The sequence below is a fragment of the Beta vulgaris genome, chromosome 2 (genome assembly GCF_026745355.1).
Source record: "Beta vulgaris subsp. vulgaris cultivar EL10 chromosome 2, EL10.2, whole genome shotgun sequence".
In the NCBI taxonomy this organism is placed as follows: Eukaryota; Viridiplantae; Streptophyta; class Magnoliopsida; order Caryophyllales; family Amaranthaceae; genus Beta; species Beta vulgaris.
In genome coordinates, this window is record NC_079203.1 from 29526235 (window position 1) to 29543331 (window position 17097).

The following is a 17097-nucleotide window of genomic DNA, read 5'->3' on the forward strand; positions in this document are numbered from 1 at the left end:
CACTCTAGCCTCCAATGCCTGAATCTCCTCATCATCCATGCCCTTACCCTTGGAGGCACTACTCTCCGATCAGGATCTCCCCAAACAGATGTAATCCCAATGCTACGCCCAGCTGTTAGCACACGCCCAGGTCGGTCTTTCCTCTGCAAAGCACGTGAAAGAGCATCATCCATCCGACCTGGAACAAACTCTCCTTCAGCTTCTTTCTTTTTCCAATCATCCTGCGTTCAAGTTAAAAAAAGTCATATGATTAGTAGATCGAAGCAAGTAAGGAGAACAAGAAAAACGTTATAAAATTTGAACAACGCTTACAATGGACTCTTTTATCTTCTTGTGTTTCTTCATTAGGAAAGAAGAAATTTCCATCCTTATCTTTTTTCGATCTCGCGAGAAGCCAAGGCAATGTCCGATCCGGCAAGGAGGAAATCACTGATGTGTAGAAGAGTCAACAGATGATGCTGTAGCGGAAGGGATTACCCTCTGCTTTGCCAAATGGGAATCATCTCCGCATATGATTTTTGGCCCAAAAAATGAGGATGCTTGTTAGCAGCCTGAGAGATTCTTGCTTTTGCACTTTTTGCCTAATAAAGGATTTAGTAACTAGTCAATATTAAAGAACGTAATGAAAATATAATTTCATATTATAATTACATACCTGGAACTCCTTAGAGCTACATTTTTGTACAAACTGGTCCCATATCTCTCGTGTGATGAAAGGATACATCACGTATGGTAGCCTATCATTGTTAGGCCCCTTCCTCGTTTTCGTGATCCATCTGGTCACCAATCTTGACTTGAAATCTCTCCACCGTTTATCACATGTAGTCAAGACATCTCGTTTCTTCAAAACATCTTCTTCTATTCCAAATTCTCTCTTCAATATACAAAAATAAACTAATTAATAATAACGATTAAAATAATAACATAATCTCAATTAGTGTATTATAAAAATAAGGTTACTTACTTTAGCATCTTCCCACAAAGTGTTTTTCGTGCCTTCTGGAACATCATCCCAAGTGTCGTACAAGATAGACACTTTGCTTCTACTGATCTCCCCACAATAAATCTTGTACTCAACAGCATAGCGCCCAATCGGACGTATCCACTCATCCCAAGCAAGAACTCTCTGAATGCCGGGTTTGGAACGTATCCCTTTTGTAGGACCTCTTGGCCTACTTTTCTTCTTCGTAGCAGCTCCATCAGTAATCTGGGGCTCATCAGATGCATCACGCATTGTCTCATCTGCCATCACTACACCTGAAACCATGTACATGTTAGATTAATCAATAAATTAATACACAATTATTTGAACATGCAAAACACAAAATAAATAATAAAGATTATAAACATTAGTAGTTGTGCAATATTACATAATTTACCTATTAATCAGCTATTTCTTTGCCAACGTAAAATCCCTCATTGTGGTCTCGCGAATGTAATTTGTGTCTAGATCTTCCCCTAATGTACTTGGAATGACTACTGACGAAGCAATGACTTCATTGAATTGTGCATCGTAATCTTCTTCATCGTGTACATCATCAATTCCAAGTATTCTCCTTTTTCCTTCCATGACAACAAACCATTTTGAATCGGCAGGGTCAACCATGTAGAATATTGTTTTGCTTGTGATGCCAATATTAAGTTATCTTCATGATGTCCTAACCGCTGAAATTGACTAATGTAAAAAAGTCATGTTCATCCTTCTTCACACCACGAGAATATCAACCCACTTGCATTGGAACAGCGGAATCTTGAAGTCAACATAGTCAAGTTCTAATATCTCTTCAATGAACCCATAGTAAGACTTCATTGTCTCAACAACTGTTCTATCTGTTTTACTTTTATACTCTGATGACAAAGCCCCCATCGTAACACCACTGTTTTGCATCGTGGATTTGTCATCTTGCCGTTTAGTATAAAATGTATAACCATTGATGTCATACCCCTCATAGGAAAGAACTTGCGTCTTTGACCCATATGCCAACCATTTCAATATATCCGTTACATCGTTAGGAGTATCAGATAATTGGTTCATAACTCGTTCTTTAAACCAATCAGCGAACGTCCGATTATGCTCAATCATCAAGTCACGTTCATTAAACAATGGATACTGAACACTAAGCACAGTCATGTGCTCATCTAAGTAAGGATGAACTTGTTTCAGATTTTGTAACACAATCAATTCTGCTTTTCTTTTCAACTCTCCATCAAGACACAATCTTTTTCTCCCAATGGTACCACAACCTTCAAGCCTTCCTTCATGTCTAGATTTTGGCAAACCAATTGCTTGTGCACGTGCTAAATACTGACTTGCATATTCAGATACTTCCTCAGCAACTGTTCTTTGCACAATACTTGCTTCTGGTCTAGCTGGATTCATCACTTTACCCTTCAGAGTACCCATATGTCTTTCAAAAGGCCACATATACCTCATACAAACGGGCCCACAAAGTTTAATTTCTCTGACAAGATGGATTATCAAATGAGGCATGATGTCAAAGAATGATGGTGGAAAGTACATTTCAAATCGGCACATCGTCTCTATTACATCGGCTTGCAATTATCTAGAATGTTAGGATCAATCACCTTTTAGAGATAGTTCTGAAGAAGAAACACAATTTTGTGATTGTATATCTTACTTGGGAAGGCAAAATTCCTCGTATTGCAACAGGTAATATATGCTGCATCAAGATATGACAATCATGAGATTTCAAACCAACAAGTTTCAAGTCCTTCAGTGAAACAAGGTTTCGGAAATTTGACGAGTATCCAGCAGGAACCTTTAACCTATGCAGGGACTCACAAAAACTAGTTTTCTCCTTCTTAGACAAAGTGTAGCAAGCTGGTGGAAGATAATAGCGTTGTCCCCGCTCCTGAGGTGCTAGTTCATGGTCTGCCCATTCAGCCATGTCTTTCCTAGCTTTAACTCCATCCTTTGTCTTCCCGGGCATATTCAACAATGTCCGACAATGGCATCACAAACATTTTTCTCAATGTGCATTAAATCAAGACAATGTCTGACTTCCAAACATTCCCAATACGGAAGGTCCCAAAACTTAGATCTTTTCTTGTATAAGTTCTTTGAGACACTTTTGAAGGGCTTGCCAAAAATTGTTTCAATATCCTTTACCCTATTAGAAACCTCTTTTCCACGTAAAGGTACAGGGGCTTCTCTCATCTCCACTTTTCTTTGAACAACTTTTTCTTCCTACGGAATGGATGATCTAAAGGAAGCCATGTATGATAATGCAGGTACACATTCTTCCACATGATGTAACCGCTTATCAATCATATTCTCATCACAAATAGGGCATGCCTTTGCTCCTTTAACCGTATACCCTGACAAATTCCCATAAGCCGGGAAATCATTAATCGTGCAAAATATCATGGCACGCAATGTGAAGTCAGTTTTCGCATACGCATCGAACATGGAAACACCTTCATCCCACAACAATTTCAGATCTTGAAGAGCGGGTCAAGATACACATCTATATCGTTTCCGGGTTGCTTAGGACCGAAATAAGAAGCGATAGCATAATAAATTTACGCTTCATACATAACCAGGGAGGGAGATTATAAATTGTCAGTAGAACCGGCCAAGTGCTATGTTGGGTACCTAGTGTGCCAAATGGGTTCATCCCATCTGTACAAAGTCCAAGCCTAAGATTTCGAGGTTCTTTACCAAAATCGGGAAACTTTCGGTCGATATTTCTCCATTGCGGAGAATCGGCCGGATGTCTAAGCATCCCATCTTTCTTCCTCTCGTCCGCATGCCATCTTAGTAATCTAGCATTATTTTCATCCGAAAATAAACGCCTAAATCTCGGAATGATTGGTAGATACCAAAGAACTTTCGCCGGAGTTTCTTTCTTTCTCATCCCCTCATCATTATTCTTTTTACTTTGTATCGAGACTTTCCACACCTAGGACACTCACGCAAATCCTGGTACTCGTTTCGATACAACACACAATCATTTTGACATGCATGTATCTTCTCATATTCCATACCTAATGGACACAACAATTTCTTTGCCTCGTAGGTAGAGTTGGGCATTTCATTCCCTTCAGGTAGCAATTCTTGTAAAAAAGGGAACTCACTTAGACTTTTATCTGTCCAACTATGCTTCGATTTCATATTGAACAATGTAAGGATTCCAGAAAGTTTAGTGAAATTCTCACACCCCGGATACATAGGTTTTTCCGCTGCACTTAAAATACTATCATACATATGCGGACGATCGGTTCTTTCATCCTCCAAATTGTGCAACATCTCATCTACTCTATCATGTTCATCATCTACCATGTCATTTTCATCATCTACCCTATCATTCTCATTATACCATCTCCTTCAATCTCAACCTCAACCTCATCAACATGCAAATCATCACACAAGCTAGTGGAGCTCATACCCACATCATAAAACTCTCCATGCCATGTCCACCTAGTATAGTTACTCTTAAACCCACGACGAATCAAATGATCTTTAATTTGATCCATATCACGATACCCCCTTGAGTTATTGCAATCACAACAAGGACACAAGACTAACTTTGACCCATTCTCCGATTGATGTTCTAACGCAACTCTGATAAATTCATTAACCCCTTGTAGAAATGTCGTCGAAATTCGATTACCATACATCCAGTTTCGATCCATATTCATACACTAGAGACACCAAACAAGAATACAATCGATCACATCATTCAAAGTAGTTTATCAAATGCAGTCATGACCATTTGGGTCCTTATCACTCCAACCTAACCCATCCTTGAGTTTCTCATCTCACTAGTGAATGAACATTTGGTTTTCAATTCTAAGAAAAATTCGGCAGCACTTCCCTACAGTTCTCCAAGTACACGATGAAGATAGTAGTTAAACTATCAACATATGTACCCAGAGAACGCTTAGGGAAATGAGCCGGATCTTTCTTAGAATCAAAAACCAAACATTCATTCACATCCTAAGTGAGATAAGAAACTCAAAGACAGTCCCAAACCGGGGACTATTCAAGACTTACTCCTAATGAGTAAGCCTCGAACGGGTATCTAGGCAAATGATGCACATTGCAATAAAACAACACAAACCAATCCATTCCTTAGATTTCCCTCCTCACCCCATTAAGGTATGTCCAAATAGGTTTGGTTATGCATGATTCAATATATATTTTCCCAATCACATAATAATCAAACAATTCACATATATACATCCTAAATCCAAATAATGGTTACATTAACATACATAAAAAAAAATAACAAAAAATATAATACATACCTCTGCTCTCAAGGAGCAGCGAAGACGAGCACAAGTGCACAACGACGCGAGCTTGGAGAACCGGCAAACCCACGAGGACTAAGGTGGCAACTAGAATACAATGTAAAGGAATGACATAAGTTCCAAATTCAAGAATTCCAACTCATAATCAAAACACATAATTCTAAATTGATTATTCAAGAAACTACATACTACACAAATTAAACTATAGAAATTCAAATTCATAAGCTACGAAACCTAAATTTAATCTCAAAATTATACAAAAATATATTGAAGCAATAACTTTGAAGATATTATTTTTCCACGTTCTAAAATAAGTGAAATACGGTAAAAAAAACTTTTAAATAAAAGAAAGAAGTGTTTCACTTATTTAAAAATGACAGAGAAAGTGTAATTTTGCAAATGCAATTAGAGGGAGAATGGTAGATTCTTATAAACATCCTAATAAGATTCTACATTTACGATTTTGTAGTTCATGACTTTCTTTTTGGTGAACAGTGAAGTGTCTACCCTTGTAGTGTATAAAATGACAAACATACGAAACCTAAATTTAATCTCAAAATTATTTCACATGTTTAACAAAAATTAAAACTAAGTTTATTCAAAGCAACCCCTAAAAACTTAAAACAACTTGAAAATACATGATTAATATACATTAATACAAAAAAATAAAAAAAAAATCAAGAATTCCATACATTATCGGCGGCGGGACCGACGGCAGCAACTCAGTCCACAGTGGCGGCGGCACGAACGCGTAGGATGGCAGCAACCGAGAAGAAAGATGAAGTTTGGGGCAGGGCAGGGCACGCAACTGAGGGCGAGTTCACAGTGACAAGGCACGTACGCACCGAGGGCGAGTTCGCCGGAGAAGTGAGGCGAAGATGGTGAGTTCGCCGGAGAAAGCCGTTGAAGCCGCGAAGGATGGCGGAGAATACCGAGAGTGAGAGATGAGAAAGAGTTAGCCGAGAGTGAGAGTGAGAGAAGAGAGATGGTTAGCCAGTGGGAGAAGCGACGGTCGCCGGCAAGATAATGCCGTTGGGAGAAGCGACGACCGCCGGCGAGCGTGAGGGCGAGAGTGATGAACGAGGGTGTCGCAGGAGAGAGAGAGAAAGAGAGTAGAGCAGCAGTTGTAGAGTTAGGGCTCGAAAAAAAAAGGCCGTTGGGAAAATACTGAGTTTACAAAAAAAAAAAGTGAATGTGTGTCGCACCCTAGCAATGTGCGACGCACATTAGTCTTGCTTAGCCCCCCACTACACGCGCCTATTTGCGTCGAGCTAGAGTTGCATGCGACGCAAAACCCTTATATGCGTCGCACATATGTACCATGCGACGCATATTGCTCGTGTTCTAGTATTGTTTTTGATGTTTTGCGTCATTCACTATTTCACATGCGACGCAAATAAGTGTTTTGCGTCGCTTCCGTGTCTATGCGACGCAAATAAGGAGACGCAAATCGTCCTTTTTCTACTAGTGGGAGAAGGGTAAAGAAAGATTTGTGGGTGACATAAGAGAGGTCTTGTGTTCGAGACCGCACAATTGTATACAAACTTTTAATTACTTTCCTTTTTACTCATGTTTTTCTTCACTATATAAACTACCATGTTGTCCTGCACCATGTTCTTTTGTTCTTTTTTTTTTTTTATGGAAAAGCATGTGTGAGATACTTAGATCAAAGCTCCAAAATAATAATTTTGTCTCTCTTTTTTTTCCCTGCAGTTTTTCATTTATATACTTAAACAAATCTTCAACTTCATATTAATTGTTAAATTTTCTAAAGTTGTACCATTGGTTCATTATATATGTATATATACATATATGATTCTCACATTATTCTTTTAATTATATTACTTATAAGTAAAATATTTATTTATTTAATTTTTATAAATAATTTTGGAGTACACCTAGATAAAAGAGTAACCAATAACTTAAAGAAATTAGTTAATCAGTTATAAAAAGAGTATGACTTAAAAAGTATGTTAACACAACCATTTATCTTTAAAAATTTTGTTATTTAAATTGAACAATTGAGCAATTAACAATTAGCTATAATATATCTAATTTGTTACTGAAATTTGGCGGACGAAAATATTATTAAACCTTTATCTAAAAATAAAAAAAATGACAACTCTAGATGCTTATGTATTCCGTATTCGTATCCCCATCACTAAATTCCTGGATAGGCCACTAGTGACACATGCCCCACTAAACATATTAGGGAAATTCTAAGAAGTGGCCCTCAATTTTTAGAAATTACAAATTGTAACAGCCCGAATTCTCCCGACCACCTTACAGAGAATTAAGCACAGCGAAAGAGACTCTGGTCGAGATAACCCGAACTATTACCATCACACTCACCGAACTACATCAGAGAGTGTGGAACTCAATCCCCAACTCTATTCGAATTAATTAACTATTGCAACTACACTCTGATTCTCAGACTCTATTCCCATAAATTTCTACAGAAAATTCGTCAGATTTTCCTTTGAAAATAGGACAACGCTAAAGCGAGAAATAAAACGAACCTGTTACAATTTCAATAGATAAAATATTTTCAAATCCCAAAGCTCATCAACCTCAACGCTTTCGCGGAGCAACAACCAACAGAGAATCAGGAGCACTAACGACTCTATAAAGAATTAAAACAAAAGTTTGATAACTAACTATTACAAGTTAAGCGTCCTCATTTTGATAACAACTATGATACTACACCGTCTCGTATCAGCTTCAACTTGCAAAAGATTTACTCACAGCTTCAACCTGAAACATTTAGGGAAACTGCCACCCACCAAGTGACAGGCCACAAAAATGACAAAACAACATACACACATCAGCAAAGCTGAGTACTAAACTCATAAATAAGAGTAACACATGCTTTGGTGGCTTTTACTTGAAAACGACTCTCACATAATCAACTTGAGTTCAACAATCACATCAATCACAGCATGCTTAACAGCAAAATTCTTGTTGAACATACATATTATATTTTCAATTCCATGTTTCATAATACAACACCAATCACATAGTAACGACACGATAAGGTGACTCCCAACAGTAACATGTTTCATATATTCTCATTTAATCAACCTTTCAACTTACCACGATTCCATAGTAGGAATATGAGGTCACCAACTTTGATATAAACAATACTCTTCATTTCCTTTATTTGATTTCTTAATGGTAATTCACACTTATGCTTTCATATTCTATCAATCACTCACTTATACTTTATAAACAACCTCTTATCAGACAATAAATATCATAACATCTTCCACTATGACGATTCCTTATCGGGAATCCTCATAACCAGATACGATTCCTTATCGAGAATCCAACATTAATATCACTTACCATGATATGCCTCCTTATCAGGAAACCAATAACGATACTCATATTCATAAACTAAATAAACATTCATTACTTACCAGATATGATTCCTTATCGGGAATCCAATATCGAAATAACTTCCCACCATATGATTCCTCATCGGGAATCCATTATTGATATAATTTTCATACTTGCGATAGCATTCTTTTTAATCGGGGGAAAGAGAACGCGGCGGAGGAGACAAAGCTTACACTCCGACAGTGGGGGTCGTCACCCAACCATTCGCTTTACTTTTGGCTAATAATCGCGCCTAGTCCGGAGTACATTTTTCCGCTGATTTCATCAGCCATCCACAGGTTTCACATTACCTGATATAACGCCCGATTATCGCCCCACAGAGCAATGGGCAGGTTTCCCTGTGGGTCCCCCAAGGTTCACAGTCCATGGGGCACTGTTCATGTCACCTCATCTGTCAACTCAGACGAGGCTACTTTCCCTTTTAGATTCCTTTCGATTATCTTCGTAACTCAATCAGATCATTCATATAACTCATCCAATGATTTAGTAATCCTTTATAACGATCTTTGAAGAACGAACCAAACCAAGTGATTTCCCTCGTAGATAACCATAATCATTTAACATCTAACTCTTATAAATACGTATTTCTAATTGATACATCTATGCTTTTCAATTCCAATTACCATCATAAAGCTTGTGAGCCACAATTGGTAGTAAGTAATCATGTCGATAAAATATCCACAACAATATTACTAGGTCTCTCAGTTAGAATTGCTTACTAAGCCAATTCCATACAACACCTGCCCTTGCATACAAATAGTTCATAGTACTTCTCTTTTCATACTTATCAATCTATATTATCTAGATAATAATACTAGTTATCAAGTTCCCTCAACAATCACAATATAGAGGTCTCTCTCTTAGAATTAACTAAGGAGAGTTAACTTAAAACACACAACTCAAGCTTCATCGATCACATGTTGATTATAGTAACTAAGTATGATCCAAGTTATACCATTAGCTGAGTTTTTATTAACATAATCAATAATAAAACCAAATACAGACCATACTTATGGTCATATAGGGCGAGTTTATCTCATTAAAACAATTCCATTATCTAAGTGGGACTTCTTCAAAGTAATTCATAACTTCAAATGTAGTTAAACACACACACTCTTTTACTTTAGTGAATCACTAGTCAAATAAGCCGACTTTATTATCTTATTTCATTTATAGTCATCGAACTAAAATACTTTATTAACCATATCTTCACTAATCTAATCCATAGTTAAAGTAAACTATCTCCCATACTCTTCTTATTATTAGCAGTAATTAGTTAATTCGCTCTTCGACTTCATGTGAGACTACTAATTAAGTCAAAACCACATTTAAAGTCCAATTCATATGATACTCTCACTCATTGAACAATTTCAATCATATACTATGCTCTTTTAGATACTAATTCCTTTAATACATTAATACATTTTAGTAGGTACTCTCGTGTAATTGAATATCTTCTTAGAACCTTACTTAACCAGGAAACCACTCTAGTCAGAACTAGAACATTAAGCTACACGAAATTTGATTACCAGACTTCATGACTTTACTCAATAAATATTACTCAATGAGATAAGCGTATGTTTTTAACTTCACGATATTAATCCGTTTATGGGGTATTCCCTTATCACATCAACTTAGAATTATGTACATATAAACCTCACTAATGGACTTATGAGCTATAAAACTACTCCAGACTAACTCTATGTTATTAGCACAATTGCGTAGTCCTTTTCCTCCCCTTAATTAAGTAAGATAGCATAATCTACTCTTTCTCAAAGACTAGATCAATAGCTATTAACTAATTAAACGTATGAGCATCATACACTTCTTAATTACTATTCTTTTAACTGTAATTCAACCATAATCTTGGATTACTACCACATTTATTGGTAATTTTCTATCAACATTAAACTAAAGATACTTGAACTATTTCTTACTAACTCATATCTTCCAATTCCGTCCTTCATCAAACTAACTACCTTTATTAATCTAATTCCAACTATGTAACTTACTCAACAAAAACAATCACAATTTGTTATCCACAACAACTTATATTTATTAACCTTCAGCAGATTTAACATTACATCAATCTAATTTATCAACCAAGTTTGAGTGCATATCCAATATTCATTTCCCACTAACAATTCACAACAATACAATGGTACTCTCTTTATAAAATCAATCAATATAAACACAATCCAATTTTAATATATAAATTGAGAAATGATGATAATTCAACAGCATCAATATCACACAGCTAGTAATCACAATCCAGTCAATAGTTCATAAATCAATTCTTAATTCATATTTAAATTTTGAAAGAACATAACAAAAATCCAAAACAGAACAGAAAGGAGGTTTAGTACCTCCGTCAACCACCATTTGTGGCGGCAACAATAACGGCAGCAGCAGCACGACACAACAACAATAAAAACCGAGCCGAGGAAAGAGAGATAGAACAGAGCAGCAGTAACACGGCGAGAACGACTACGGCATCAACAAATGCATACCAGAGGAGAGAGAAACACGGGACAGGGGAGGGGAAAATCAACCGGTGACAGCCCACGACCACAACCAGCAGCAGCACGACGACGTGCGGTGGTGGCGGAGCACCACCCAACAGCAGCGTCGAGAGCGGCAGCACAACCGCGAACAACAGCAACCAACGCGACAGGACTAGCGACGAACAACAAAAACGCGACAAGGAGAAAGAGAGCTTCGAGGGAGGAGAGAGAAACACGGGGCCGCAGTGGCTCGCGAGCAGCACCGCAGCGAAGAGAGAAGGGCAAGGCAGCAGGTGAGAGGGGGGTCGGGTTTCACGGGTTTGGGGTTTGCTTCACAGGAGAGAAAGAAAGGTTTAAGGGGTGGGGTTTGGGTTTATCACCAAACCAACAAACTAAAAGGGATTTTTATCAAGTTTCCAAATAATACAATAATCGGATAGGAATGAAGATGTATACCGAATTTGTGTTTCATTATGGCCAAATACACCCAACTAAAATATAATCACTTAATTTCAAAATAGTTCCAATAAGAATAATTTCGTAAAATTAAACTAATAAATATATTACAAATACGACAACTAAAGTGTCACATTCTGAATCAAAATAAAATATGAAAATCTAGAACATAATTAACTTAATAATTATAGTAAGTATTTAATAAATATTTTACTTAAAAACCAGCCTGTTACACAAATGGTGGGAAAAAACTTTTATTTTCATTGTAATCCTAAGTTTTCTATTACTTGATTGACGTGACATTATGAAAATTTTAGACGTTAAGTGTCGAGGGATCACTACAACATCACTCTTCCCCTATTCTTTTTCTAGTTCCAACATGAGAAAACCTATGGCATACATAAAATAAGCCCCAAAAAGAAAAGCCTAGTCAACTAGGAAAATTTCTCTCTCTAGAGAAATCCTCTCTTTTTTAGAACCCTAATCAAAGCCGACAACTTTCTTTAGGCCGCCGCTTTTACCTGCAGCCACAACAAGAATGTCAGCCTTTAGCGTCCGCAAAAATCAGACGTTAAAAACGCGGAATCGGACGCTAAAAAATTAGCATCTGATATTTCGAATTTAGCGACCGTTTTTTACGCAGTCGCGAATTAGCGACCGTTTGGAGCTGCTGACGCTAATTAGCGACCGCGCGCTAGCAGTCGCTAATTAGCGACTGCCAGAAGCAGTCGCTAATTAGCCTTGGCCGTCGCTAATTAGCGACCGTTTTCTCAAATACGCATTTGTGCTTTCTTTTTCGTTTTTGGTACGCATTTGCACTTTTTTTTTTTTTTTGCTTTTGGTTAACCAGTATTAAATGTAATAGTTTTTTGCTTTTAATTAATTGATTTTAAATGTAATAAGATATGGAATGATGCAAATACAATACTTTTTTTATTAAGGCAAACAAATTAATTAATTCAATTATTATTGATAATAAATGTAATTACAAGTGAAAAAATATTCTAGAACTAAATTCTAGTATACTTAGAACAAAATCTAATACAAATCTCATATAGTTACATGTACACTTTAAACTCCATAACAAAAATCTGGAACCAAAACGGACTTTAAATCTGGCATCTGGATCGAAACCAACTTCAAATCTGGAACTCAAACGCAAATCTCATAACCCTGCAAATCAACAAAAACAAAAAAATTAATGAAATTAACTAGAAAAAAAATAATTATTAACAAAAATTATATGAATAACTAAATAAATCTGAAACAAATGCCTGGTCTGAACAAATATCGAAAAACATATTAGTTAAACCAGGCAAATGCCTGGATCATAGTGGATGAAATTATTGAAGATATATAGTATTATGCATCCATCAATATTTTCATTTCTGTATAAGCATGTTGACTAACGAGTTCCATCTCAAACCCCTGCTCTCCTCACTTCTCATCAAAAATATTAAATACACAAAGGTTCAGATATAGAAATTAAACTTTTGAATCGCAGGAATAATTGTCTAACACATCTATCTTTAACCAACTTTCACATATACCCCCAAAAAAAACCACAAAACCATTATTCCAAATTTGCAATAATCTAAATAATATATCACAAAAAAAGAAACAGAACAAGTTATGACCTTTCTGGCTAAATCAACAGAAGTGAACTCTTTCCACAAATCCTGCAAATTGAAATCACAAAAAAAAAATGCAATATTACTTAAACATTATACAGAAATAGAACAACAACAACAAAAAAAACAAAACAAAAAAAAACAGAGGAAGAAAAGTATACCTCAATTTGAGAAAGCTTTCCTTCATCTAATACTTTAAACAGGGCAAAACCCGCAGGAGTTTCAAATAAAACCAACATTTCTCAAGCCTCAAATTTTTACCTTTTCTTCTGTAACCCAACATCACAAACAAAAAGAAGCAAAGATTTAAGAGTCAGTGAATGATTAGACGAAAAATAGGAAAAGAAAAAAAAAATTGAATGAAGAAACTTACGAGAGAAAAAGAGGAAGACTGTGAGAGGAGGGGGAAGGACTGAGGAGGGTATTGCAAGGGATTTAGAGAGGCGAGCATGAACCCTAAGTATAGACCACCCCATCATATATTTTGCGGCATCTTCAAATTACGATTTTTTTTTTGGGTTTTGGGTCGGGTTAACCCGAGTTTGGGAATGTGGGATTTGATAAAAGATTCTTATGTAGATCTATTGTAGATCATGCTCCTATATCTAGATTAGAGCTAACCCTGAATGTGGGAATGTGGGAATGTGGGATTTGATAAAAGATTCTTAGTGAACCTGTGCCTTAATGAGGAAGACAGCCTAAGAATTTTGCACAAAAACAGAGGAAAACACTACCCTACTAATGATCATGTCCGGCATCATGTAACCACTCACAGTCACATATTCTGATGGACCAACTGCATTCCTTTGCAATATTTCTAAGATAGTAAGACCAATTGATTCAACACTAGTTTGACATGAAACAGCAGACATTGAATCAATAGTTTCTATAAATAACATGATGATATTCCAAACAGACATTTTGGAATAAATGACACAGTACTAGTGTGGTTGACTCCATGAAGACCATAGCAATTTCGACATTCTAGCACATCAATGGAATCACAATTTGATAAAAGATTCTTATGTAATCATGCAACAAGGACATCGCCAACATTAAACTTCTTCTTATCAAATCTATGGCATAATTAAACCTCGAGTTCAGCTCAATGACACACCCAAAGTATTCATCACTTAAACTAACATACCATGCACGTCTAAAAACAATCTACATTATATATTATTGCAACATTGTTAGTAGTATTTAGTAGATACTAAATCTTAAAAACATCTCAATCACCTACATTTTTTTTTTTTGGTGTTTGCACCCGGTTCACCCTTCGGGCTACATCTGGATTGAGGCCAAGTTCGGGGTGGTTAGGTTCCATTCCTCTCCCAAGGGTGTTGTGGGGATTTGAACACGAGTCTGTCCTACCAAAGCCAGTCCCCATCACCACTGGGCCAACACTTACTTGGTTTCTCAATCACCTACATTCAATACACACAACAACCATAATTCCAAAAATAGAAACAAGCTCAAATATTAGAAATTAGCACAATAAATCAAAAACCAGCATAAAAACAGAAAAATCCAACAAAGCCACAACAATATACCTGACATGATGTTAAACTTAGTCTTCCAGGTATCCTTCTCCAACCCAGTAGGTCGAGCATTCTCAGACCAAGCAGCCAAGATATTCACCCCTGGTCCAATCACATCCGGCTTCATCATCTAACCCCAAATACCCAAACCACCCACGAAACGGAAAGCACCACCCTCCCCGAACAACCCCACGAACAGACCCACCCAAACCAAAACAGCAGAGCCAAAAACCCAAACCAAAACAACAGCGAAAACGAAGATCCAAAAACAAAAACTGAAAACAAAAATTCAAACACTAAAAACTTAAAAAGCGATAATTCAAAAACTGAAAATTTAAAACCAAAAATGAAAATTCGAAAAACGAAAATTAAGAAACTGAAAATTTAAAAAGCGAAAATTGAAAAATTGAAAATTGAAAAACGGAAATCCAAAAATGAAAATTCAGAAACGAAAATTGAGAATCCAAAAAACTGAGAATTCAAAAACTGAAAATCCAAAAATGAAAATTCAAACGACAATTAAAAATAAAATAAAATATACCTGATAAAGAAGAGGCGATGATGCTTGAAGACGGCGATGATGCTCATAGAAATAACGAAAAAAACCCTAACCACAACCAACTGAACAAAAATACCAGATCTAAACGAGAGAAATAACGAAATACCAGACCTGAGGAAAATGAAGAGTTAGACAGAGGAAAGAATTGAGGTGAGAGAGAATTGAGTGAGAGAGAGCGGTGAAGAGAGGATTTTATTTCTTATTTAGGACAATTGGAAGGTTTTTGAGGGAGCGGTCGATTACTTTTGGTAAGACCAATAAATTAGCGTCTGCCAAAACGGACGCTAATTTACTAAACGGACGCTAATTAGCGTCTGTTTACAAGAACAGACGCTAAAAACAAGAAAGCAGACGCTAATTTGCATCAGTTATATATCGGACGCTAATTTTAAATTTACCGTCCACTTCTACTATCGGACGCTAAATTCAGACGCTATAAAGGCGGATTCTTGTTGTGAGCTATTGTCTCCATGAGGGACAGGTGTTCTTCATGCAACAAACCATGAAGTCCAGGTAAATGGCACCTAATTCATTATTTTACCACTTAAATTTTCTATTTTGACCTCTATTTATTACTTGATTCCAAATTCCCCTTGTGTGAATGCAACCTCTTATCTCGAAACCAACTACTCATCTTCAATAAATTCACCTGTATCTCACCTAAAAAATTGCAGTAACTTCCTTTAAACAAAGCCATGAATCAGCATCCTAACTCCAACTCATCAAACCACCAAATACCACATAACCCTCGTCCTCATCCTACTAATACCCAACGCATGGGAATCCTTATAAACCCCTCTCCCCCCAGCAAAGTTTCACCAACCAATCTATAAACTGGAATAATGCGGTTGTCGGTTTGTTTTTTGATTCTTCTCCACCAAACCAAAGCTTAGTTTTTAATATAGTAAACAATCATTGGGATACACGTGAACCTATCCGAGTATTCCGTACAGGCAACTACTTTATCCTTGATTGTCAAAACCCTCACAACAGAGATGTTATCTTGTTTTTTAATACTACTTTTATCGATGGAAAACCCATAACTTTTAGACCATGCTCTGCAACACAAATTCCAACCAGTATCAATTTTAATATGGGCCGCATCTGGATCCGAGTGCATGATTTGCCATGGGGTTATCTAAATACTGAATGGAATGTGAGGATTTTAAGTCATGTTGGACTTATAGAGGCCATAGAAAATCATGGTGTGGGTCTGCCGTAACAACCATACCTGAGAGCAAAGCTTATCATTGATCTGTCACAGCCACTAATTCCAGGATGCTTCCTTCCCATGGAGGGTAACCGGGTTTCGTGGGTCTATTTTCGTTACGAAGGAGTTTCTAAGTTTTGTAAGGAGTGTGGTTGTGTAGGGCATAACACGAGAAGATGCACTCTTTCAGCGTATGATGCTGCAAGATTAATACAGAGGCGTGTGAGTAGTTTTGAAAGAGATGGGATGATGGTTTTGCAAACTAATTCAGGAATCCCGCTATACACAAATTTACTTCGGGGTTTAAGTGATCGATTTTTGCATAGGAATCCAAGACTAAACTTAACCCATATCCCACCTCACATGACCGGGCCGCAATTTGACCTTTACATATACCCTCACCTTTACCTTTATGACCATGGAGAGTCTGAGAGTTCTCCCGATGATTATTATGATGCTACTCCAGACCTCCAACCCCCACTAATGGGTATCAACCAACAATACTACTCAGACGAAAATTCGC

General features: G+C 36.8%; 1 protein-coding gene and 1 long non-coding RNA gene across 2 annotated transcripts; both read right to left on the reverse strand.

The window, feature by feature from the left end:
• Positions 1–473: 473 nt before the first annotated feature.
• LOC109134364 (uncharacterized) lies at positions 474–8686 on the reverse strand. Its single transcript, XM_057392941.1, has 4 exons — positions 8620–8686; positions 965–1257; positions 656–874; positions 474–581 (listed from the first exon to the last, which is right to left on the reverse strand). The coding sequence occupies exons 1-4, from the start codon at positions 8684–8686 to the stop codon at positions 474–476; spliced, it is 687 nt and encodes a 228-aa protein (XP_057248924.1).
• A 3530-nt stretch (positions 8687–12216) lies between these two features.
• On the reverse strand, positions 12217–13789 carry LOC104887017 (uncharacterized). The gene is made up of 3 exons (XR_789291.4): positions 13638–13789; positions 13426–13533; positions 12217–13312 (listed from the first exon to the last, which is right to left on the reverse strand). It is a non-coding gene; the product is annotated as an uncharacterized LOC104887017 (long non-coding RNA).
• Positions 13790–17097: the final 3308 nt, after the last annotated feature.